This window comes from Pristiophorus japonicus, unplaced genomic scaffold, assembly GCF_044704955.1.
Source record: "Pristiophorus japonicus isolate sPriJap1 unplaced genomic scaffold, sPriJap1.hap1 HAP1_SCAFFOLD_637, whole genome shotgun sequence".
In the NCBI taxonomy this organism is placed as follows: domain Eukaryota; kingdom Metazoa; phylum Chordata; class Chondrichthyes; family Pristiophoridae; genus Pristiophorus; species Pristiophorus japonicus.
Window position 1 is genome coordinate 229,468 of NW_027254549.1, and position 24,616 is coordinate 254,083.

Consider the following 24,616-nt stretch of genomic DNA (forward strand, 5'->3'; position numbering starts at 1 on the left):
TTATTTGACATTTACAGAATATTAAACTATAGCCCAGTTATAGGGTTATTAACATCGGCAGAAACAAACTCCAACTGCCAGAATGAACATGGTTCAGTAACGAATGTGATTAACAGCAGATTCCAACCCCTGGAGTCAATTGTGAACTCGCTGGTGTCTCAGGAGGTCAGATGACACAATGAATCTCTTCCCACACACGGAGCAAGAGAATGGCCTCTCCCCAGTGTGAACTCGCTTGTTGTGTACCAGCAGGTCGGATGACTGAGCGAATCCCTTCTCACACATGGAGCAAGGGAACGGCCTCTCCCCAGTGTGAAATCGCTTGGTGTGTACCAGCAGGTCGGATGACCGAGTGAATCCCTTCCCACATTTGGAGCAAGAAAACGGTCTCTCCCTAGTGTGAACTCGCTGGTGTTTCAGGAGGCCGGATGACAGAGCGAATCCCTTCCCACATTCGGAGCAAGTGAATGGCCTGCCCTCAGTGTGAACTTGCTTGTTGTGTGCCAGCAGGTTGGAGGACTGAGTAAATCCCTTTCCACACTTCGAGCAGGTGAACAACCTCTCCCCAGTGTGAACTAGCTGGTGTTTCTGGAGACTGGCTAGTGCAGTGAATCCCTTCCCACAGACGGAGCAGGTGACCGGCCTCTCCCCAGTGTGAACTCGTTTATGCGCCAGCAGGTTGGATGACCGACTGAATCGCTTCTCACACACGAGGCAGGTGAACGGTCTCTCCCCAGTGTGAACTCGCTGGTGTATCAGCAAGCTGGATGAATCAGTGAAACCCTTCCCACACTCGGAGCAGGTGAACGGCCTCTCCCCAGTGTGAACTCGCTGGTGATTCCGCAAGGTGGATAACTGAGCAAATCCCTTCCCACACTCGGAGCAGGTGAACGGCCTCTCCCCAGTGTGAACTCGTTTGTGTGTCAGCAGGCTGGATAACTGAGCGAATCCCTTCTCACACACGGAACAAGTGAACGGCCTCTCCCCGGTGTGAACTTGCTTGTTGTGTGCCAGCAGGTTGGATGACCGAGTGAATCTCTTCCCACATTTTGAGCAAATGAATGGCCTCTCCCCAGTGTGAGCTCGCTGGTGATTCAGGAGGCCGGATGAATGAGTGAATCCCTTCCCACACTCAGAGCAGGTGAACGGTCTCTCCCCAGTATGAATTCGTTGGTGTTTCTGCAGGGTGGATAACTGAGTGAATCCCTTCCCACACTCAGAGCAGGTAAACGGCCTCTCCCCAGTGTGAACTCGTTTATGTGCCAGCAGGTTGGATGACAGAGTGAATCCCTTTCCACACACACAGCAGGTGAACGGCTTCTCCCCGGTGTGAATTCGCTGGTGCATCAGCAGTTTGGATGACTTAGTGAATCCCTTCCCACACACGGAGCAGATGAACGGCCTCTCCCCACTGTGACTGCGTCGATGAATCTCCAGCTCAGACGGGTAATTGAAGCCCTTCCCACATTCCCCACATTTCCACGCTTTTTCCGTGGTGCAGGTGTCCTTGTGCCTTTCCAGGTTGGACGATCAGTTGAAGCCTCGTTCACACACAGAATACGTGTATGGTTTCTCCCCGCTGTGAATGGTGCGATGTTTTTTCAGGCTGTGTAACTGGTTAAAGCCCTTTCTACAGTCAGTGCACTGGAACACTCTCACTCAGGTGTGTGTGTCGGTGCTTTTCCACTCACACTGATGTTTGAAATCCTTTCCCACAGACAGAACAGACAAGTATTTCTCCTTCCACATTCAAAGGCCGATAATATTCAGGTCCTGATGAATCGAGTGACTCTGTCAGATCTTGATATGATGTTTGGTTTGAGTTTCCCATCTATAAATCCTCTCTTTCTAATATCCTGTAAAAGGAGTTTACAAAAGTCATCACTGTAAGTACAGGATAGAAATACAGAACAGACAATTCTAGTTTCTATACAATGTTCCTTCACATGCCTGGGATCATTTAACCCATAACCTAGACTGTTAATCACTTTCAGCTAGGGACTTAGCATGTGCCCCACAGCATCTCTCTCACCTTTGCTGTGCGGATAGAGTCTGCAAACCAAGTTTTAAATTTAAATTCACTCAGAAAATGTATTTAACAGAAGATGAACATGTAAACAGATCACGGTCTAATACTCCAGCTCTACATTCACATGAGGAAGTTTGTTATCTAACTCCTCGAGTGGACAAAATAAAGATCCCAAATGTAAGAGTCTCTCGAACTCTTTGTTAAAACCTTTCAAATCTTGCCCGGTTCTTTCCTTGTTACAGAATTCCTCCTCCCTGGTGAAAAACAACTAATTGGAAATTTCCAACCAATTATTTCACTTTCAGAGTTTCAAACTGACCAGATTCTTCTCTCAGAAAATCTCCAAAAAACTATTTGATTTAAACACAGCTCTCCCCTCCTTTAAACCCAGGATTAGAGTTATCCGGGAATTTGAATACCTGACCACAAACATTTTAAAAGGCTATAACCGATGAAACTTGTAACACTGAAGCCTAATTTCCACTTCCGTGCGCCGGATTCTAAACCTGGGACTGTACATGGGGAGTCTAACCCTGCGACTGAACATGGGGATTCTAACCCTGCGACTGTACATGGGGATTCTAACCCTGCGACTGTACATGGGGATTCAAACCGTGAGACTGTACATGGGGATTCAAACCGTGAGACTGTACATGGGGATTCAAACCGTGAGACTATACATGGGGAGTCGAACCCTGGGAGTATACAAGGGGACCCAGCTCTGGGGCTCTTCTGTTAAAATTGTGTGGGATGTAAATCATAAGCTGGGCACTTACCAACGCCTTCAGGAGAGATGGTGAGAAATACGATTTGTGGAGAGTGGGAATAAAATAAATGAGACAATGATTTCTGTCCTGGGCACTGGAGCCCCGCCCACTAATTGTTGCCCTGCCAAGTTGGCTGCGCATGCGCGGTTACGCCGTGAAGCGAGCGGGCTGCACTCTGAACCTTCCTGCACAAAGATGGTGGTTAATCCGGGCCTGTTACCGGAAGAAAAAAATCCGTCGCTGCAAACGCGGGAGTTTCGGGTTATTACTCGGGGCTTGCGGCCTACACCAGTTGTTTATGAAGCCTCCCCGCCCACTTGCCGATCGATGACTCCCCTGCGCCCCGCTGACTCTCACCCGGTGTAGAGTCCGGCTCCAGCCTGAGCTCGTCTCAGCGTCCGTGTGTCTCCAGTGCTCGCTCTGCGCATGCTCAGCTCACACTGCCCGAGAGATTGACGCCAGCTCCGGAACAATAGGAAGAGCGGGGGCGGGGCTGGAGGAACAATAGGAAGAGCGGGGGCGGGGCTGGAGGACCTAGCGGGCGGTTGGTCCTCCAACCAATCGGAGTGAGAATGAGGCGGGGCTTCCTGCGGTGGGCGGCGCTGAGCCCGGATCTCCCTCAATGAGCATGCGCGGCTGGTGCAGCAGACGTTGGTCGAAGAGACGCTTCGGGTAGGCGGTAGGAGATTGTGGGCGCGGGGGAGGATGTGGACCCGTGGTTGGGCCGGGGAGCTTAATAAACACCCGGTGTAGGCCTCAGGCGCGGAATCAGAGTCCACAGGCCTCGTGTTTGCCCCGCGGTGACAGGCCCGGGTCAGCGGGATCACTGGCCGCCATCTTGCACAAGGCGGGGTCACGGCGCATGCGCGGCCACCTTGGGCAGGAACAATGAGTGGGCGGAGCTTTGGGATCCCAATGCTCGCGAGACGGAGCAACCTGGGCAACAGGTGCATCATCACCTCACAGCGGTAACCTGGGCAACAGGCTCTTCATCACCTCACAGCGGTAACTCGGGCAACAGGCTCTTCATCACCTCACAGCGGTAACTCGGGCAACAGGCTCTTCATCACCTCACAGCAGTAACCTGGGCAACAGGCTCTTCATCACCTCACAGCAGTAACCTGGGCAACAGGCTCTTCATCACCTCACAGCAGTAACCCGGGCAATAGGCTCTTCATCACCTCACAGCAGTAACCTGGGCAACAGGCTCTTCATCACCTCACAGCAGTAACCTGGGCAACAGGCTCTTCATCACCTCACAGCAGTAACCCGGGCAACAGGCTCTTCATCACCTCACAGCAGTAACCTGGGCAACAGGCTCTTCATCACCTCACAGCAGTAACCTGGGCAACAGGCTCTTCATCACCTCACAGCAGTAACCCGGGCAATAGGCTCTTCATCACCTCACAGCAGTAACCTGGGCAACAGGCTTTTCATCACCTCACAGCAGTAACCTGGGCAACAGGCTCTTCATCACCTCACAGCAGTAACCTGGGCAACAGGCTCTTTATCACCTCACAGCAGTAACCCGGGCAACAGGCTCTTCATCACCTCACAGCAGTAACCTGGACAACAGGCTCTTCATCACCTCACAGCAGTAACCTGGGCAACAGGCTCTTCATCACCTCACAGCAGTAACCTGGACAACAGGCTCTTCATCACCTCACAGCAGTAACCTGGGCAACAGGCTCTTCATCACCTCACAGCAGTAACCTGGGCAACAGGCTCTTCATCACCTCACAGCAGTAACCTGGGCAACAGGCTCTTCATCACCTCACAGCAGTAACCTTGCCAACAGGCTCTTCATCACCTCACAGCAGTAACCCGGGCAACAGGCTCTTCATCACCTCACAGCAGTAACCTGGGCAACAGGCTCTTCATCACCTCACAGCAGTAACCTGGGCAACAGGCTCTTCATCACCTCACAGCAGTAACCTGGGCAACAGGCTCTTCATCACCTCACAGCAGCAGCCTCTATTTATATTGCGCCTTTAATGTAGTAAAATATCCAAAGGCACTTCACAGGAGTGTTATAATTTGTCACCGAGGCGAAAAGATTTAGAATCATAGAATCACAGAAACTTACAGCATGGAAGGAGGCCATTTCGGCCCATCGTGTCCGTACCGGCCGACAAACAGCTATCCAGGCTAATCCCACTTTCCAGCTCTTGATCTGTAGCCCTGTAGGTTACGGCACTTCAAGTGCAGATCCAAGTACTTTTTAAATGTTATGATGGTTTCTGTCTCGACCACCCTTTTAGGCAGTGAGTTCCAGACTCCCACTAAATTCTGGGTGAAGAAATTTACCCTCTAAACCTCCTACCTGCAGAGTGAGGGAGTTTGAGTTTTGGGCCTAGGCAACAGAAGGCAGGACCACCAATGGTTTAAGTGTTTATAATTAGGGATCCTCAAGAGGGCAGAATTTGAGGAGATCAGATAAATGGGGAGATGTGGGCTTATGAGGCTGAAGGAGATTACAGAGATAGAGAGGGGCGAACCCATGGAGGTATATGTAAACAAGGATGAGTATTTTGAAATTGAGGTGTTGCAAAATGGAGCTAGTGTAGGTCAGCGAGCACAGGGATGATGGATGAACGGGATTTGGTGCGAATTAGGACATGGGCTGCCGAGTTTTGGATGACCTCAGGATAACGTAGGGTAGATTGTGGGAGGCCAGCCAGGAGTTTGTTGGAGTAGTCAAGTCTAGGGGTAACAAAGGCCTGCTTGAGGGCTTCTGCAGCAGATGAGCTGAGGCAAGGGCGGAGACGAGCAATGTTATGGGGGTGGAAATGGGTGTTTAATTAAGGTGCAGATATGTGCTCGGAGCCCATTTCAGGGTCAAATATGACACCAAGTTTGCGAACAGTCTGGTTCAGCCTCAGACAGATGCTAGAGAGAGGGATGGAGTTGGTGGCTAGAGACCGGAGTTTGTGATGGGGAAATTTCTGTTCACCTGCTACTGGATGTTGTACAAGCAGTCTGACAAATTAGAGACTGTGGAGAGGTTGAGAGAAGTGGTGGTGAGGTAGAGCTAGGTGTCGTTAGAATCACAGAATGGTTACAGCACTGAAGGACATTCGGCCTGTCAAACCGTTGCCGGCTTTCTGCAAGAGCACCTCAGCTAGTCCCACTTACTTGCCTTTGCCCCCTAGACCTAAAGATTTCCCTCCTTCAGGTACTTATCCAACTCCCTTTTGACTCAGCCTCCACCACCCCTTCAGGCCGTGCATTCCGGATCCTGACCACTTGCTCTGGTTCTTGACCCTTCCACCAATGGGAACAGTTTCTCTCTATCTACTGTGTCCAGACCCCGCATGATTTTGAACACCTCTGTTAAATCTGCTCTGCTCTAAGGAGAAACCCCAGCTTCTTAGTTTATCCACATTACTGAAGTCCCTCATCCTTGGCATCATTCCCATAAATCTTTTCTGCACCCTCTCTTAGGCCTTCACATCGCTCCTAAAGTGTGGTGCCCAGAATTGGACACACTACTCCAGTTGAGGCCGAACCAGTCTTTTATACAGGTTGATCATAATTTCCACGCTTTTGTACTCTAAACCTCTATTCATGAAGCCTAGGATCCTGGAAGCGTTTTGAACTGCTTTCATAACCTGTCCTGCCACCTTCAATGATTTGTGCACATAAACCGTTAGATCTCTCAGATGTATTCTCGACCTGACATCTGTCATACGCATTCTTTTTCTGCTTCATCCTACTCCCGGGCCGTCTGTGATGTTTGTGGCCTAGAGGAGTCCATGGGCCATGTATATATTCAGTGTGAGAAGTTGCAGCCCCTCAATAGTTACCTGAAGGGGCTGCTCCTTAACTCTTGGTTACAATTTAGCTCCGTGCTCCTAATCTTTGGTCGCCCGGTGCGGAGTGAGGGTGGGTAAGACAGAGGTTCTTCTCCTGGGCCTGGCTAAAACAGCAACTTGTAGGTCCAGAATGGGCAGGGCCCGGGGGTGGGTCACTCTGGCTGCCTGCCTCACTTCCACGGTCAAGAAAGGAGGGAGAGCGAAAACGGGGAACTGCGGGCCAGTTAGCCTGACATCAGTCATTGGGAAAATGCTGGAATCCATTACTACAGAAGTGGTAACAGGGCATTTAGAAAATCATGGTCTGGTTATGCAGAGTCAACATGATTTTATGGAAGGGAAATCGTGTTGAACAAATTTATTACCTTTTTAGCAGGGTGGATGAAGGGGAACCAGTGGATGTAATATTGCAGGATTTCCAAAATGCATTTGATGCGCCACATGGAATTGGGGGTAATATATTAGCATGGATAGAGGATTGGTTAACGGATGGAAAACAGAGATTAGGGATAAACGGGTTATTATCCGGTTGGCAGGCTGTAACTAGTGGGGTGCTAGTGCTTTGGTCTCAGCTATTTACAATCTATATTAAACATAATAAGAACATAACATAAGAACATAAGAATTAGGAACAGGAGTAGGCCATCTAGCCCCTCAAGCCTGCTCCGCCATTCAAAAAGATCATGGCTGATCTGGCCGTGGACTCAGCTCCACTTACCCGCCCGCTCCCCATAACCCTTAATTCCCTTATTGGTTAAAAATCTATTTATCTGCGATTTGAATACATTCAATGAGCTAGCCTCAACTGCTTCCTTGGGCAGAGAATTCCACAGATTCACAACCCTCTGGGAGAAGAAATTCCTTCTCAACTCGGTTTTAAATTGACTCCCCCATATTTTGAGGCTGTGCCCCCTAGTTCTAGTCTCCCCGACCAGTGGAAACAACCTCTCTGCCTCTATCTTGTCTATCCCTTTCATTATTTTAAATGTTTCTATAAGATCACCCCTCATCCTTCTGAACTCCAATGAGTATAGACCCAGTCTACTCAACCTATCATCATAAGGTAACCCCCTCATCTCCGGAATCAGCCCAGTGAATCGTCTCTGTACCCCCTCCAAGGCTAATATATCCTTCCTTAAGTAAGGTGACCAAAACTGCACGCAGTACTCCAGGTGCGGCCTTACCAATACCCTGTACAGTTGCAGCAGGACCTCCCTGCTTGGATGAAGGGATCAAGTACAGTGTATCCAAGTTTGCTGACGATACAAAGCCAGGTGGGAAAGTACGCTGTGAGGAGGACGCAAAGACCCTGCAAAGGGATATGGACAGTTTCAGTGAGTGGGCAATAAGGTGGCAGATGGAACATAATGTGGGGAAATGTGAGGTTATTCACTTTGGTAGGAAGAATAGAAAAACAGAATATTTTTTAAAAAGTGAAAAACTAATAAATGTTAGTGTTCAGAGAGATTTAGGTGTCCTCGCACAGGAAACACAGAGAGCTGGCATGCAGGTACAGTAAGCAATTAGGAAGGCATGTTGGCCTTTATTGCAAGATGGTTGGAGTACAAGAATAAGGAAGTCTTGCTACAACTGTAAAAGGCCTTGGTGAGACCACACCTGCAGTGCACAGTGTCCTTATCTGAGGAAGGGTCTACTTGTCTTAGAGGGAGTGCAATTCACCAGATTGATTCCTGAGTTGGGGGGATTGTCCTAATAGGAGAGATTGAGTAGAATGGGCCTATACTCTCTGGAGTTTAGAAGAATAAGAGGGGATCTCATTGAAAGATGTAAAATTCTGAGGGGCATTGACAGGGTAGATGCTGAGAGGTTGTTTCCCCTGGCTGGAGAATCTAGGAATAGGGCCCACAGTCTCAGGATAAGGGGGTTGGCCATTATAAGACTGAGATGAGGAGGAATTTGTTCACTCAGAGGGTTGTAAATCTTTGAAATTCTCCACCCCAAAGGACTGTGGGTGCTGAGGTGTTGAGTATATTCAAGACTGAGATAGATAGATTGTTGGACTCTGGGGTATCAAGGGATATGGAGATAGGGCAGGAAGGTGGAGCTGAGTTTGAAGATCAGCCATGAGCTTATTGAATGGTGGAGCAGGCTCGAGGGGCCGTATGGCCTATTCCTGCACCTAATTCTTGTGGTCTTTTGCCTTGTCGGTGCCCGGATGGCCCTGGAGAGGGAGCATGTGGTGTGCACTGGTTCCTTGATGCCTTCCGCGACGGTGGCACCTCAGGGTATAGAGTGTCTCATACACACTGGGAACAACATTCTGGTTCAGTTGGGAAGGTGCCCTTTGCTTTTGTTGCTTATTTTGGCTTCTTTTAGTTTGATTGGATCACATGTTTGTGGGAACAAAAGAGGAAAGAATATTCTATAGAAGCTGGAATTGTCTGTTTAGATTTTCTACCTACCCTGGACTTACATTGATGACTTTTGTAAACTCTTTTACAGCGTATTAGAAGGGGAGGATTTACAGACGGGAAACTCAAACCAAACATCACATCAAGATCTGACCGAGTCACTCGATTCATCGTTACCTGAATATCATTGGCCTTTGAATGTGGAAGGAGAAATGTTTGTCTGTTCTATCTGTGAGGAAAGATTTCAAACATTAGTGTGACTGGAAAAGCACCGAGACACATGAGTGGTAGTGTTCCAGTGCACTGCCTGAGGAAAGAGCTTTAACCAGTTACGCAGCCGTAAAAAACATTGCACCATTCACAGCAGGGAGAAACCGTACACGTGTTGTGCGTGTGGACAAGGCTTCAACTGATCGTTCAACCTGGAGAGACACAAGGACACCCGCACCATGGAGAAACCGTGGGAATGTGAGGACTGTGGCAAGGGATTCCGTTCCCCGTCCCTGCTGGAAATTCATTGGCGCAGTCACACCGGGGAGAGGCCGTTCACCTGCCCCGTGTGTGGGAAGGGATTCACTATTTCTTCCCAGCTGAAGACACACCAGCGAGTTCACACTGACGAGAGACCTTTTAAATGTCCGGACTGCGGGAAGTGCTTTAAAAGCTCCGGGGAGCTGAGGCGCCATAAACTTGTTCACTCTGACGAGAGGCCGTTCACCAGCTCCGTGTGTGGGAAGGAATTCACCTGTTCAGCGAATCTACTGTCACACCAACTTGTTCACTCTGATGAGAGAGCTTTTAAATGTTCTGACTGTGAGAAGAGCTTTAAAACCAAAATTGATCTGCTGAGACACCAGCGAGTACACACTGGGGAGAGGCTGTTTACCTGCTCCATGTGTGGGAAGGGATTCACTCAGTCATCCCAGCTCACTACACACCTCCTTATTCATACCAGTAAGAGGCCTTTTAAATGTTCTAACTGTGAGAAGAGCTTTAAAAGCAGAAATAGTCTGATGAGACACCAATCTTTTCACACAGGGGAGAGGCCGTTCACCTGCTCTGTGTGTGGGAAGGGATTCACTCAGTCATGCAATCTCACTACACACCAAGTTGTTCACACCAATAAGAAGCCTTTTAAATGTTCTGACTGTGAGAAGAGCTTTAAAAGCAGAAATCAGCTGATGATGCACCAACGCACTCACACTGGGGAGAGGCCGTTCACCTGCTCAGAGTGTGGGAAGAGATTCACTCGTTCATCCAGCCTCACTGCACACCAAGTTGTTCACTCTGATAAGAGACCATATAAATGTTCTGACTGTGAGAAGAGCTTTAAAACCAAAATGGAGCTGATGATACACCAACGTATCCACACAGGGGAGAGACCATTCATCTGCTGTGTGTGTGGAAAGCGATTCACTCAGTCATCCAACCTCACTGTACACCAGCTTGTTCACACCAATAAGAGACCATTTAAATGTTCTGACTGTGAGAAGAGCTTTAAAATCAGAAATCATCTGATGATGCACCAACGCACTCACACTGGGGAGAGGCCGTTCACCTGCTCTGTGTGTGGGAAGGGATTCTCTGATCCATCCAACCGGCTGAAACACCAGCAAGTTCACATGTGATTGCAGGGTTGGATTCTGCTGTTAATCACATCGGGACTGAACCGTGTTCATTCTGACAATTGGGCTGTGTGTCCCCTGTAACTGGGCCGGAGTTTAATTTTCTGGATATCTGACATAGCTTTCTGGATATAGCTTTGGTTCCAACACACAGTTTGTCGATTCCTTGATTTCTCCAATATAAGAGACGACTAATTGTTGTCCTGTTACCAACTGTTCCTTTTTTGGAGCTTTTCTCCTCCATTTAACAAAGACCTGTCCTTATGCAGCACCTCACATGACCTCAGGATGTCCCAAAGTGCTTTACAGCCAATGAAATACCACAACATCAATGTACATTTGAAGTACATTCACTGTTGTATCAGAAATGCAGCAGATGATTTGTGCACAGCAAGCTGCTATGAACAGCAATGGCCAGATAATCAGTTTGAGTGATATTGGTTGAGAGCTGATGGGGCCTCGGTTGAAATCCTGTGCTGTACCTGCCCTGGGAGTGTTTGATGGGACAGTGTGGAGGAAGCTTTACTCTGTATCTAACCCGTGCTGTACCTGACTGGAGAGTGTTTAGGCACACACTAGGTGCTCAGAATATCCCATTTCCCCAGCACTGACATCCATAACCTCGATGAGAACAAAATTTAACCCAAAGATAAGAGAAACCCATCAGGTTCTCCCTGGACACAGATCCGGAGAGACAGTGAGTGTCCCGAATATTGTTGTACAGAGTGTTCGATAGTTCCTTTCTGGGTCTGAGCCTTTTGGTGATGATTTGAATTTGATGCCCTCGAGTTACTGACTCACCGACTGGTGGAAATAGTTTATCCTCATTTACCTGATCCAATTTTGAACACCTCCCTCAGATCTCCAATTCCCCTTTGTTCTAATGAAAAGAGCCCCAGTTTCTCCAATCTCTCCAATAACTAAAGGCTCTTGTCCCTGGTATCATCTCAGTGAATCTCTCTGCACCCTCTCCATGGCCTTGACATCCTTCCTGGTGTAAGATGCCCTAAAGCCTGACACAATATTCGACCTGCAGCCTAACCAATGATTTGTGCAGGTTTACATGACCTTTGCCCTTTTGTACTCCACACCCCTATTTATAAAACCTAGGATCACATGTGCTTTTTAAACCACTTTATCAACTTGTCCTCCTACTTTTAAAGGTTTCTGTATCTGATCCCCTTGTAGGTTTGAGAGATATTAACATAACATGGCTAAAACACATTGACATAAACTGGCTGATATAATGTGTATAGCGTGAAAGAGAAGTTTAGTCTGAGTTAGAAACTCAAACAATCGATTCGCTGCAGACAGGTTGCCATGGCAACACTGATGAGACATTCCATTCACTGAACCCACTGTTGGAATCTGTAATCAGATCAGGGGAAAGAACAGGGTTTGTCTGTTAGTAACCACAATGTAAGCTCAAACCAGAGTGAGTAACACAATAGATTAGATTATAACATGTGATGTTTATACCTATAATTGTGAAACTATAAAAAATAACAACTAACAGCAGGCAGGGGAGTTTAGGGATGATGAGAAAATTACTGAAGAAAAGTAACTGCTGTGAACCAGGGAAAGTGTCCTTGTAAATCACAGATTAGAGAAGTTCCAGCTGTCTTTTCCCAGCTTCCTGCCAAAACCCAGCAGAGAAGACAAAGAAGAGTCAGGTGCCAGAGGTGGATCACTGCAGGGTATAAAAGTGACGGGAGACTGATGTAAGGGGGCAGTCAGGACTGGAGACACCGGAGATCAAGCTCAGGGCACCCGAGGTTTTATCCAGTGGGCTGACATCGTGTCAGTTACTGTGGACACACGGGACTTGCATGTTTACTCTGATAGAAACATAGACATAGAAAATAGGTGCAGGAGTAGGCCATTCGGCCCTTCAAGCCTGCACCGCCATTCAATGAGTTCATGGCGGAACATGCAACTTCAGTTCCCCATTCCTGCTTTCTCGCCATACCCCTTGATCCCCCTAGTAGTAAGGACTACATCTAACTTCTTTTTGAATATATTTAGTGAATTGGCCTCAACAACTTTCTGTGGTAGAGAATTCCACAGGTTCACCACTCTCTGGGTGAAGAAGTTTCTCCTCATCTCGGTCCTAAATGGCTTACCCCTTATCCTTAGACTGTGATCCCTGGTTCTGGACTTCTCCAACATTGGGAACATTCTTCCTGCATCTAACCTGTCTAAACCCGTCAGAATTTTAAACGTTTCGATGAGATCCCCTCTCATTCCAGTGAATACAAGCCCAGTTGATCCAGTCTTTCTTGATATGTCAGTCCCGCCATCCCGGGAATCAGTCTGGTGAACCTTCGCTGCACTCCCTCAATAGCAAGAATGTCCTTCCTCAAGTTAGGAGACCAAAACTTGTACACAATACTCCAGGTGTGGCCTCACCAATGCCCTGTACAACTGTAGTAACACCTCCCTGCCCCTGTAGTCAAATCCCCTCGCTATGAAGGCCAACATGCCATTTGCTTTCTTAACCGCCTGCTGTACCTGCATGCCAACATTCAATGACTGATGTACCATGACACCCAGGTCTCGTTGCACCTCCCCTTTTCCTAATCTGTCACCATTCAGATAATAGTCTGTCTCTCTGTTTTTACCACCAAAGTGGATAACCTCACATTTATCCACATTATACTTCATCTGCCATGCATTTGCCCACTCACCTAACCTATCCAAGTCACTCTGCAGCCTCATAGCATCCTCCTCGCAGCTCACATTGCCACCCAACTTAGTGTCATCCACAAATTTGGAGATACTACATTTAATCCCCTCGTCTAAATCATTAATGTACAATGTAAACAGCTGGGGCCCCAGCACAGAACCTTGCGATACCCCACTAGTCACTGCCTGCCATTCTGAAAAGTACCCATTTACTCCTACTCTGCTTCCTGTCTGACAACCAGTTCTCAACCCACGTCAGCACACTACCCCCATTCCCACGTGCTTTAACTTTGCACATTAATCTCCTGTGTGGGACCTTGTCGAAAGCCTTTTGAAAGTCCAAATATACCACATCTACTGGAAACACCCTCAAACAATTCCAGAAGATTTGTCAAGCATGATTTCCCTTTCACAAATCCATGCTGACTTGGACCTATCATGTCACCTCTTTCCAAATGCGCTGCTATGACATCCTTAGTAATTGATTCCATCATTTTACCCACTACTGATGTCAGGCTGACCGGTCTATAATTCCCTGTTTTTAAAAAGTGGGGTTACATTGGCTACCCAACACTCCATAGGAACTGATCCAGAGTCTATGGAATGTTGGAAAATGACTGTCAATGCATTGCTATTTCCAAGGCCACCTCCTTTAGTACTCTGGGATGCAGACCATCAGGCCCTGGGGATTTATCGGCCTTCAATCCCATCAATTTCTCCAACACAATTTCCCGACTAATAAGGATTTCCCTCAGTTCCTCCTTCTTACTAGACCCTCTGACCCCTTTTATATCCGGAAGGTTGTTTGTGTCCTCCTTAATGAATACCGAACCAAAGTACTTGTTCAATTGGTCTGCCATTTCTTTGTTCCCAGTTATGACTTCCCCTGATTCTGACTGCAGGGGATCTATGTTTGTCTTTACTAACCTTTTTCTCTTTACATATCTATTGAAGCTTTTGCAGTCCGTCTTAATGTTCCCTGCAAGCTTCCTCTTGTACTCTATTTTCCCTGCCCTAATCAAACCCTTTGTCCTCCTCTGCTGAGTTCTAAATTTCTTCCAGTCCCCGGGTTCGCTGCTATTTCCGGCCAATTTATATGCCACATCCTTGGCTTTAATACTATCCCTGATTTCCCTTGATAGCCACGGTTGAGCCATCTTCCCTTTTTTATTTTTACGCCAGACAGGGATGTACAATTGTTGTAGTTCATCCATGCGGTCTGTAAATGTCTGCCATTGCCCATCCACTGTCAACCACTTAAGTATCATTCGCCAGTCTATCCTAGCTAATTCATGCCTCATACCTTCAAAGTTACCCTTCTTTAAGTTCTGGACCATGGTCTCTGAATTAACTGTTTCATTCTCCATCCTAATGTAGAATTCCACCGTATTATGGTCACTCTTCCCCAAGGGGTCTCGCACAATGAGATTGCTAATTAATCCTCTCTCATTACACAACACCCAGTCTAAGATGGCCTCCCCTCTAGTTGGTTCCTCGACATATTGGTCCAGAAAACCATCCCTTATGCACTCCAGGAAATCCTCCTCCACCGTATTGCTTCCAGTTTGGTTAGCCCAATCTATATGCATATTAAAGTCACCCATGATAACTGCTGCACCTTTATTGCCTGCACCCCTAATTTCCTGTTTGATGCCCTCCCCAACATCACTACTGCTGTTTGGAGGTCTGTACACAACTCCCACTAACGTTTTTTGCCCTTTGGTGCTCTGCAGCTCTACCCATATAGATTCCACATCATCCAAGCTAATGTCCTTCCTAACTATTGCATTAATCTCCTCTTTAACCAGCAATGCTACTCCACCTTCTTTTCCTTTTATTCTATCCTTCCTGAATGTTGAATACCCTTGGATGTTGAGTTCCCAGCCCTGATCATCTTGGAGCCACGTCTCTGTAATCCCAATCACATCATATCTGTTAACATCTATTTGCAGTGTTAATTCATCCACCTTATTACGGATACTCCTTGCATTAAGACACAAAACCTTCAGGCTTGTTTTTTTAACACCCTTTGTCCTTTTAGAATTATGATGTAGTGTGGCCCTTTTTGTCTCTTGCCTTTGTTTGCCTGGCCTTCCACTATTGCTTTTTACCTTTCTACCATCTGTTTCTGACTCCATATTATTTCGCCCTGTCTCGCTGCATAGGTTCCCATCCCCCTGCCATATTAATTTAAACACTCCTGAACTGCATTAGCAAATGTTACCCCTAGGATATCAGTTGTGGTAGAGCACAGAGAATCTGGTCAAATTATATTTCTTAAGATATTAAAATTGCTAATAATAATCATTGAACATATTTAAGGTGGAGATAGACAGAGTTTTGAAAGATTAAGAGAGTCAAGGGTTATGGGGAGAGGGCAGGGAAGTGGAGTTGAGGCCAGGATCAGATCAGCCATGATCTTATTGAATGGTGGAGCAGGCTCGAGGAGCCAGATGGCCTACTCCTGCTCCTATTTCTTATGTTCTTATGTTCTAACACTAGACTCTCAGTCCTTAATAAGATAAGGAATTAGCTAGAATCTTACAACCCTAAATCTCTCTGCTCCTCTACTCCATTGAAAGTTTTACCATTTCCTCCCAAAATCTATCACAGCACATTTCTCTGAATTAAATTTCATTTCACATCTACCTGCCCCAATTACTAACCTGTGCATTGACAATGAAGGCACTTAAAGTACTCTTCACAGTTGGCCATGGGCCCTTTTTGGTGTTCCCTGGGGATTTTTATCGTGTGCCCCATATACCCAAGCCCAGATTATTTCTCTATATTGAGAAGAGCATTGGTCCCAACACTCTCCCTGGGGACACCACTGTTTACATCCCTCCAGTCTGAAGAACATCCATTAACCACTACTCTGTTTTCTGCCCTTTATCCAACTTCCTCTCCACACTGCCCCACTCCCTTTAATACCGTGAGCCTTAATTTGATCAACAAGCCTCCTGTCTGGTACCTTATCAAACACCTTTTGACAATCCATCTACACAACATCCACTGCATTTCCTTTCTCACTGCATTGTGTTATTTCCTGAATCCCTGCTGTCTGTCCTGAATCAATACATTTCACAAACAAATGATGCAATGTTTGCTCCACCCCACAGGGTTCCATCTGTTTAAAGCCACAACAGGAAGGTCCCGTTTCCTCCTGGAGTTTGAGAGAAATCAGCTTTAACAATGGGGCAGAGTTTCAGCCAATCAGGGAGATCCGGGCTCAGCCCCGCCCACTGGGTGCCGCAAGCCCCGCCCCTCGGACACTGATTGGTTGGAAGACCAGCCGACGACTTGCTCTGGCCCCGCCCCCGCTTTTCCTAACCCCTGGGGGGTCTTCACACACACCAAGTGCGGGCCCAGGCCCGAGAGACAACACTCCGCATTATCCACCTCCCCACAACTACCCGCCAGTTTCAGACACAAACTCCAGGTCAACCAGGAAGTGCCAGGAAATCCCCAGCGAGTCAGGAGCGTGTGTAAATGTAGGAGAAATGGGGACTGGTCAGGGAGTGTCTGTAAATGGAGGAGAAATGTGGACTGGTCAGGGAGCATCTGTAAATGGAGGAGAAATGTGGACTGGTCAGGGAGCATCTGTAAATGGAAGCAAAATGGGGTCTGGTCAGGGAGTGTCTGTAAATATAGGAGAAATGGGGACTGGTCAGAGAGCGTCTGTAAATATAGGAGAAATGGGGTCTGGTCAGGGAGTGTCTGTAAATATAGGAGAAATGGGGACTGGTCAGGGAGTGTCTGTAAATATAGAAGAAATGGGGACTGGTTAGGGAGCGTCTGTAAATGGAGGAGAAATGGGGACTGGTCAGGGAGCGTCTGTAAATGGAGGAGAAGTGGGGTCTGGTCAGGGAGTGTCTGTAAATGGAAGAGAAATGGGGACTGGTCAAGGAGCATGTGTAAATGGAGGAGAAATGGGGAATGGTCAGGGAGCATCCGTAAATGGAGAAATGGGGACTGGTCAGGGAGTGTCTGTAAATGGAGGAGAAATGGGGACTGGTCAGGGAGCATCTGTAAATGGAGGAGAAATGGGGACTGGTCAGGGAGTGTCTGTAAATGGAGGAGAAATGTGGACTGGTCAGGGAGCATCTGTAAATGGAGGAGAAATGTGGACTGGTCAGGGAGCATCTGTAAATGGAAGCAAAATGGGGTCTGGTCAGGGAGTGTCTGTAAATATAGGAGAAATGGGGACTGGTCAGAGAGCGTCTGTAAATATAGGAGAAATGGGGTCTGGTCAGGGAGTGTCTGTAAATATAGGAGAAATGGGGACTGGTCAGGGAGTGTCTGTAAATATAGAAGAAATGGGGACTGGTTAGGGAGCGTCTGTAAATGGAGGAGAAATGGGGACTGGTCAGGGAGCGTCTGTAAATGGAGGAGAAGTGGGGTCTGGTCAGGGAGTGTCTGTAAATGGAAGAGAAATGGGGACTGGTCAAGGAGCATGTGTAAATGGAGGAGAAATGGGGAATGGTCAGGGAGCATCCGTAAATGGAGAAATGGGGACTGGTCAGGGAGTGTCTGTAAATGGAGGAGAAATGGGGACTGGTCAGGGAGCATCTGTAAATGGAGGAGAAATGGGGACTGGTCAGGGAGTGTCTGTAAATGGAGGAGAAATGGGTACTAGTTAGGGAGCATCTGTAAATGGAGAAATGGGAACTGGTCAGGGAGCATCTGTAAATGGAGAAATGGGGACTGGTCAGGGAGTGTCTGCAAATGGAGGAGAAATGGGTACTGGTTAGGGAGCGTCTGTAAATGGAGAAATTGGGACTGGTCAGGGAGCGTCTGTAAATGGGGACTGGTCAGCGAGCGTCTGTAAATGGAGAAATGGGGACTGGTCAGGGAGTGTCTGTAAATGGAGACTGGTCAGGGAGTGTCTGTAAATGGAGAAATGGGGACTGGTTAGGGAGCGTTTGTAAATGGAGGAGAAATGGGGACTGGTCAGGGAGCGTTTGTAAATGTAGGAGAAATGGGGACGGTCAGGGAGTGTCTGTAAATGGAGAAATGGGGACTGGTCAGGGAGCGTTTGTAAATGTAGGAGAAATGGGGACGGTCAGGGAGTGTTTGTAAATGGAGAAATGGGGACTGGTTAGGGAGCGTTTGTAAATGTAGGAGAAATGGGGACTGGTCAGGGAGCGTTTATAAATTAAGGCAAAATTACTATTTTAGTTATCAAATGTACCAGTGATTTGAATGGGACTCTTTCCTTGTCCCAGCTCTTGTAAATACAAGCTGTAATGGGGCCGGACTCTCAGGAGGCTCCCACGCTGGCTGTTCATGTGTCAGTGATCTCCCATTAGATTAATGTGCTTCTGCTGGGTATATGTTTAATAAAGTTCCCAAAGCATTTCACAAAAGGTGGGGAACCAGTGAGTGTGGAATTGAACCCACCAGAGTTAGCACCTTCACGGGAGGAGAGGGAGGGGAACCAGTGAGTGTAGAACTGAACCCAGACAGAGTCAGCACCTTCAGGGGAGGGAGGGAGAGGGGAACCAGTGAGTGTAGAACTGAACCCAGCCAGAGTCAGCACCTTCAGGGGAGGAGAGGGAGGGGAACCAGTGAGTGCAGAACTGAACCCAGACAGAGTCAGCACCTTCAGGGGAGGAGAGAAGTCGACCAAAAGGGAAAACATTGCAGATGGTGCAATGGATTTGGGCTTCAGTACAGGGAGGAGGGAGCGTGTGTGGGACGGGGATTTACAGCTTTAGGGGAAAGAAGAGAGGAAAGAATGTTCCATTTGAACTAGAATTGTCTCTTCTGAATTTCTATCCTGTACTTAGTGATGATTTTTGTAAACTCCTTTTACAGTGTATTAGAAGGGGAGGATTTGCAGACTAGAAAATCAAACCAAACATATAGTCAAGATCTGACAGAGTCACTCGTTTCATCACCACCTGAATATCATCGGCCTTTGAATGTGGAAGGAAAAATGTTTGTCTGTTCTGTCTGTGGGAAAAGATATCAAACATCAGTGTGACTGGAAAAGCACCGAGACACACACACCCGAATGAGAGTGTTCCAGTGCACTGCCTGAGGAAAGAGCTTTAACCAGTTACACATCGCACCATTCACAGCGGGGAGAAACCGTACAGGTGTTCTTTGTGTGGACAAGGCTTCAACTGATCATCCAACCTGGAGAGACACAAGGACACCCGCACCACGGAGAAACCGTGGGAATGTGTGGACTGTGGGAAGGAATTCAGTTACCTGTCTGAGCTGGAAACTCATCGCTACAGGCACACTGGGGGGAGGCTGTTCATCTGCTCCATGTGTGAGAAGGGATTCACTAATTCATCACACCTTCTGAAACACCAACAGGTTCACAATGATGAGAAACCTTTTAAATAATCCGACGGTGTGAACTGGTTTAAAAGCTCTGAGGATCTGATTCAACACCAGCGAGTTCACACTGACGAGAAACAGTTCAGTTGCTCTCACCGTGGAAAGAGGTTCAGTCGTTCACCCTCATTGCACAATAATGCACTCACACTGGGGGAGGCCGTTTACCTGCCCCATGTGTGGGAAGGGATTCGCTTGCTCATCCACGCTGCTGACACACCAGCGAGTTCACACTGGGGGAGGCCGTTCACCTGCTCTGTGTGCGGAAATCGATTTGTGTGCTCATCCACGCTGCAAAATAAGGGGTAGGACATTTAGGACAGAGATGAGGAGAAATTTCCTCACTCAGAAGATGGTGAATCTTTGGAAATCTCTACTCCAGAGAGCTGTAGATGCTCAGCCATTGAGTAGATTCAAGACAGAAGGCGATCATTTTTGGGGAACTAAGGGAATTAAGGGATATGGGGATAGTGCAGGAAGATGGAGTTTAGGTAGAAGAGCAGCCATGATCTTCTTAAATGGCGGAGCAGACCCGAAGGGCCAAAATGACCTACTCCGGCTCCTATCTGTTATGTTCTTATGCACCCTGCATGGAGAGCCCTCCACTGGGGATCCCCGCCTCCACTGGACAGCAAGATGACCCGCCATTCGACTGAGACTGGGCAATGAACAAAATTCATCAATGATACAGAGACCTGAGTGCCCAGGTTCTCAGCCCTGGGGCCAAGTACGCTGGCCACCACTTTTCCATCACTAACTCGCACCTTAGGCCCGGCCCAGTCTGGCTCAGTCACTAAATGCTTTCTAGCTGTGATTCTAACTCTGATAGAAAGCTATCAGGCCTCATTGTATTGTACGACCTATCGGAGAGGCTTTTAATGGCTTTAATAAACTGGCAATAAGATTATTTTAAAAACTGGAAAGAGGTGAAAATGCCACTAGCGCTGCCTCAAAACTCAGAGAAATCCACTTCATCAATGTCCCTGTCCAGGACTCAATCTCCACCCCCTCCCACCACTGGTTCACTGTGTCTGCAGTATGTACCGTCTTACAAAATGACCACGGTCAGGTCGTGTGGAGTCAAACGTCAGGTAACAGAATGGATGAAAATATGGCAACAAACTGCCCTCAACTCCAACAAATGATTTCTGTTTAGCAGCCATTTTTCCATCCACTCTGCTGCCTGGCCCTTCACTCCACGCGGCCTGACTTTGGTCATCTTGTAGATCTTACATACTGTTGTGGATAGCAAGCTGGTTATAAAACAAGAAACAGAGAGTAGGCTTAAGAGTAGCTACTCAGACTGGCAAAGGGTGGGAGTGGTGTTCCACAGGGATCTGTGCTGGGACCACTGTTCTGGCAATAGGTGGGAGGTGGTGTTCCACAGGGATCGGTGCTGGGACCATTGTTCTGGCAATAGGTGGGAGGTGGTGTTCCACAGGGATCGGTGCTGGGACCACTGTTCCGGCAATAGGTGGGAGTTGGTGTTCCACAGGGATCGGTGCTGGGACCACGGTTCTGGTAATAGGTGGGAGGTGATGTTCCACAGGGATCAGTGCTGGGACCACTGTTCTGGCAATAGGTGGGAGGTGGTGTTCCACAGGGATCGGTGCTGGGACCACTGTTCTAGCAATAGGTGGGAGGTGGTGTTCCACAGGGATCGGTGCTGGGACCACTGTTTTTCACCATTTAAATAAAGGATTTGGACTCAGGAATCAGAAGTACAATTTCCAAATTTTTAGATGACACAAATTGGGAGGTAGAGTTAATACTGAGGAAGACTGTGACAAAATGCAAGACGTTAAAAAGTTTGCAGAATGCGTGTGTAATTGGGAAATGAATTTCAGTATAGATCAGTGTGAGGTGGTGCGTTTTGGTAGGAAGAATAAGGAGGCCACATTCTGTTTGGGAAATAAGAGTATAAATGGGGTTGAGCGGCAAAGGGATCGAGGGGTACAGATACACAAATCACTAAAAGTAGCGACGCGGGTTAATACAGCCATTTAAAAAGTAAACAAAGCACCGGGGTTCATACCTAAAGGAGTCTGAACCATGGAAGAGAGCACTGGGAACATTTCTTACACAGCTCAAGATTAACCTGCATGGCGACTTTGCTGTCAGTGCAGACAGACGAGAAAGACCAACGTGCTGTTTGGCCCTCTCAGTGTGGCCCTGAAGGACTGTGTCTAGGCTGAAGTTCTGTTCCCACCGTATGATCCTACCCCCAGATTGTCCTCTCTGAGCTCCAGCCAGGTGATGCTAAACACTCAGGTGGGAAAGACAAAAATCTACAGCAATGTGTTTAAAGCAAAGCTGATTTATTTCCCATTCATCCAGAATATTAAACTCCAGCCCAGTTATAGGGTTATTAACATCAGCAGAAACAAACCCCAACTGTCAGAATGAACAGCAATAACAGCAGAATCCAACCCCCGCAGTCACTTGTGAACTCGCTGGTGTGTCAGCAGGTTGGATGAACGAGTGAATCCCTTCCCACACTCAGAGCAGGTGAACGGCCTCTCCCCTGTGTGAACACGTTGATGGCAGCTCAGTTCCTGGAACTTTTATAGCACTTCCTGCAGTCTGGGCATTTAAAAGGTCTCTCGTCAGTGTGAACTCGCTGGTGTCTCAAAAGGTCGGATGACTGAGTGAATCCCTTCCCACACTCAGAACAGGTAAACGGCCTCTCCCCAGTGTGAGTGCGCTGGTGTACAGCGAGTTTAGATGATTGACTGAACCCAGTCCCGCAGTGAGAGCACCTGAATGGTCTCTCCCCATTGTGAACATGTTGATGGTATGTCAGTTCCCCAGATCTTTTATAGCAGTTCCCACAGTCCGGACATTTAAAAGGTCTCTCGTCAGTGTGAACTCGCTGGTGTATCAGAAGGTGGGATGAACGAGTGAATCCCTTCCCACACTCGGAGCAGGTGAATGGTCTCTCCCCAGTGTGAACTCGCTGGTGTATCAGCAGGCTGGATAACTGAGTGAATCCCTTCCCACACTCGGAGCAGGTGAACGGCCTCTCCCCGGTGTGACTGCGCTTGTGTCTCGATAGGCCAGAGATTCGGCTGAAGCCTCGTCCACACACAGAACACGTGTACACTTTCTCCCCACTGTCAACGATGCTTTTTGCTTCCATATTGAGAGGCCGATGATATTCAGGTCCCGATGAATCGAGTGACGCTGTCAGATCTTGATACGGTCTGCGATTTGAGTTTCCCGTCTGCAAATCCTCCCCTTCTAATATCCTGTAAAATTAATTTAAAACAGGAAAAAGGGAGTTTGAGAGAGAAAACAAAGAGACAGATTAGTCATTTGAATTTAATGAATCTGCTAATTTGTGGGGCATGCATGACAACAAAGTGACCTTGAAAGCGGCCGGATTGTCGTAAAAACCCAACTGGTTCACTAATATCTGACTCTGGCTGGGTTCAGTTCTACACTCACTGGTTCCTCTCCCCCTCCCCCCCTGAATGTGCTGACTCTGGCTGGGTTCAGTTCTACACTCAGCAGTTTCTCTCCAATATGTGACCCATGTGCCCAATGTCCATGTGTGAAACTCGACAGTGAGTGTCGACAGGCTATTCCATTGCCCTCGCCTGAGGCCTCACACGTGCATTTTCCAGCAGGGTCACTAGACTATCCTCCCAATGGCTTATTGGGTACAGGCACTGACCAGTGTGACTGAGTCATAGGAACAGGAGGGACGCAGGTTTAATCCCCTTGGTGTATCCTCCCCTTCTAAACCCCTGTAAAAGCTGTTTACAAAAGTCATCACTGTAAGTAGGAACATAGAAAGAGGAATAGGCTATTCGGCCCCTTGAGCCTGTTCAATTGGCCCCCAGCCTCAGTTATATGGGCAACATCGAGTTCTGCATTTCCATTAGCCTTTAAGAACACAAGAAATTGGAGCAGGAGTAGGCCCATTGGCCCCTCGAGCCTGCTCCACCATTCAGTAAGATCATGGCTGATCTTCTACCTCAACTCCACTCTGGTTACCGACCCTTCTGACACTGAAAATTGTTTCTCCTTATTAAGAGGGTTGGCAGGCTGGAGGAGGTTACAGAGATAGGGAGGGGCGAGGCCTTGGAGGGATTTGAACAAGAGGAGGAGTATTTTAAAGGCTGAAGCCCCAGCCATCTCTCCCAGTGCAGAATCTGACTCACTACGAACAGGAAGAATTTTTGTTTAACTACTAAAGATGCATAATGAGGGGGAAATCAATCTCTGTATCTTTAACTAACAGCAACATGGAAAGAGAGAAATCTTTAAACACCTGGTCCACTTGGCACCGAAGTTTCTGAAACTCATAATAGGAACTCCAGGGAAACAAAATAGCTGTGTTGATAAAGGATGGAATCACTGCAATAGTGGGAGACGACATTGGCTCAAATGATCAGGATGTTGAAACAGTTTGGATGGAGATAAGGAATAATAAGGGGAAAAAAGTCACTGGTGGGCGTCGTCTTTCGGCCCCCTAACAGTAGCAACTCTGTTGGTCGGAGTATAAACCAAGCAATAGTGGGTGCTTGTAAAAAGGGAACAGCAATAACCATGGGTGATTTTAACCTCCGTATTGATTGGACAAATCAAATTGGTCAGGGTAGCCTTGAGGAAGAGTTCATAGAGTGCATAAGGGACGGGTTCCTGGAGCAATATGTAATGGAACCAACCAGGGGGCTGGCTATCTTAGATCTAGTCCTGTGTAATGAGACAGGATTAATAAACAATCTCCTGGTAAAGGATCCCCTTGGAATGAGTGACCATAGCATGGTTGAATTTCAGATTCAGATGGAGGGCGAGAAAGTTGGATCTCAAACCAGCATACTAAGCTTAAATAAAGGAGACTACAAAGGTATGAGGGTAGAGTTGCCTAAAGTGGACTGGGAAAATAGATTAACGTGTAGGACGGTTGATGAACAGTGGTGTACATTTAAGGAGCTAGTTCATAACTCTCAAGAAAAATATATTCCAG

General features: G+C 47.5%; 1 protein-coding gene and 1 pseudogene across 1 annotated transcript; one reads left to right on the top strand and one right to left on the bottom strand.

Annotated features, from left to right (window-relative positions):
• LOC139255822 (zinc finger protein 850-like) lies at window positions 1–24,616 on the bottom strand (annotated as a pseudogene).
• On the top strand, window positions 3,435–10,757 carry LOC139255816 (zinc finger protein 182-like). The gene is made up of 2 exons (XM_070874005.1): window positions 3,435–3,468; window positions 9,075–10,757. The coding sequence occupies exon 2, from the start codon at window positions 9,433–9,435 to the stop codon at window positions 10,609–10,611; it is 1,179 nt and encodes a 392-aa protein (XP_070730106.1). The 5' UTR covers window positions 3,435–3,468; window positions 9,075–9,432; the 3' UTR covers window positions 10,612–10,757.

Bases quoted from the DNA above. Each gene is read 5' to 3' on its own strand.
- LOC139255816 (XM_070874005.1), top strand. From the start codon at position 9,433: ATGGAGAAACCGTGGGAATGTGAGGACTGTGGCAAGGGATTCCGTTCC.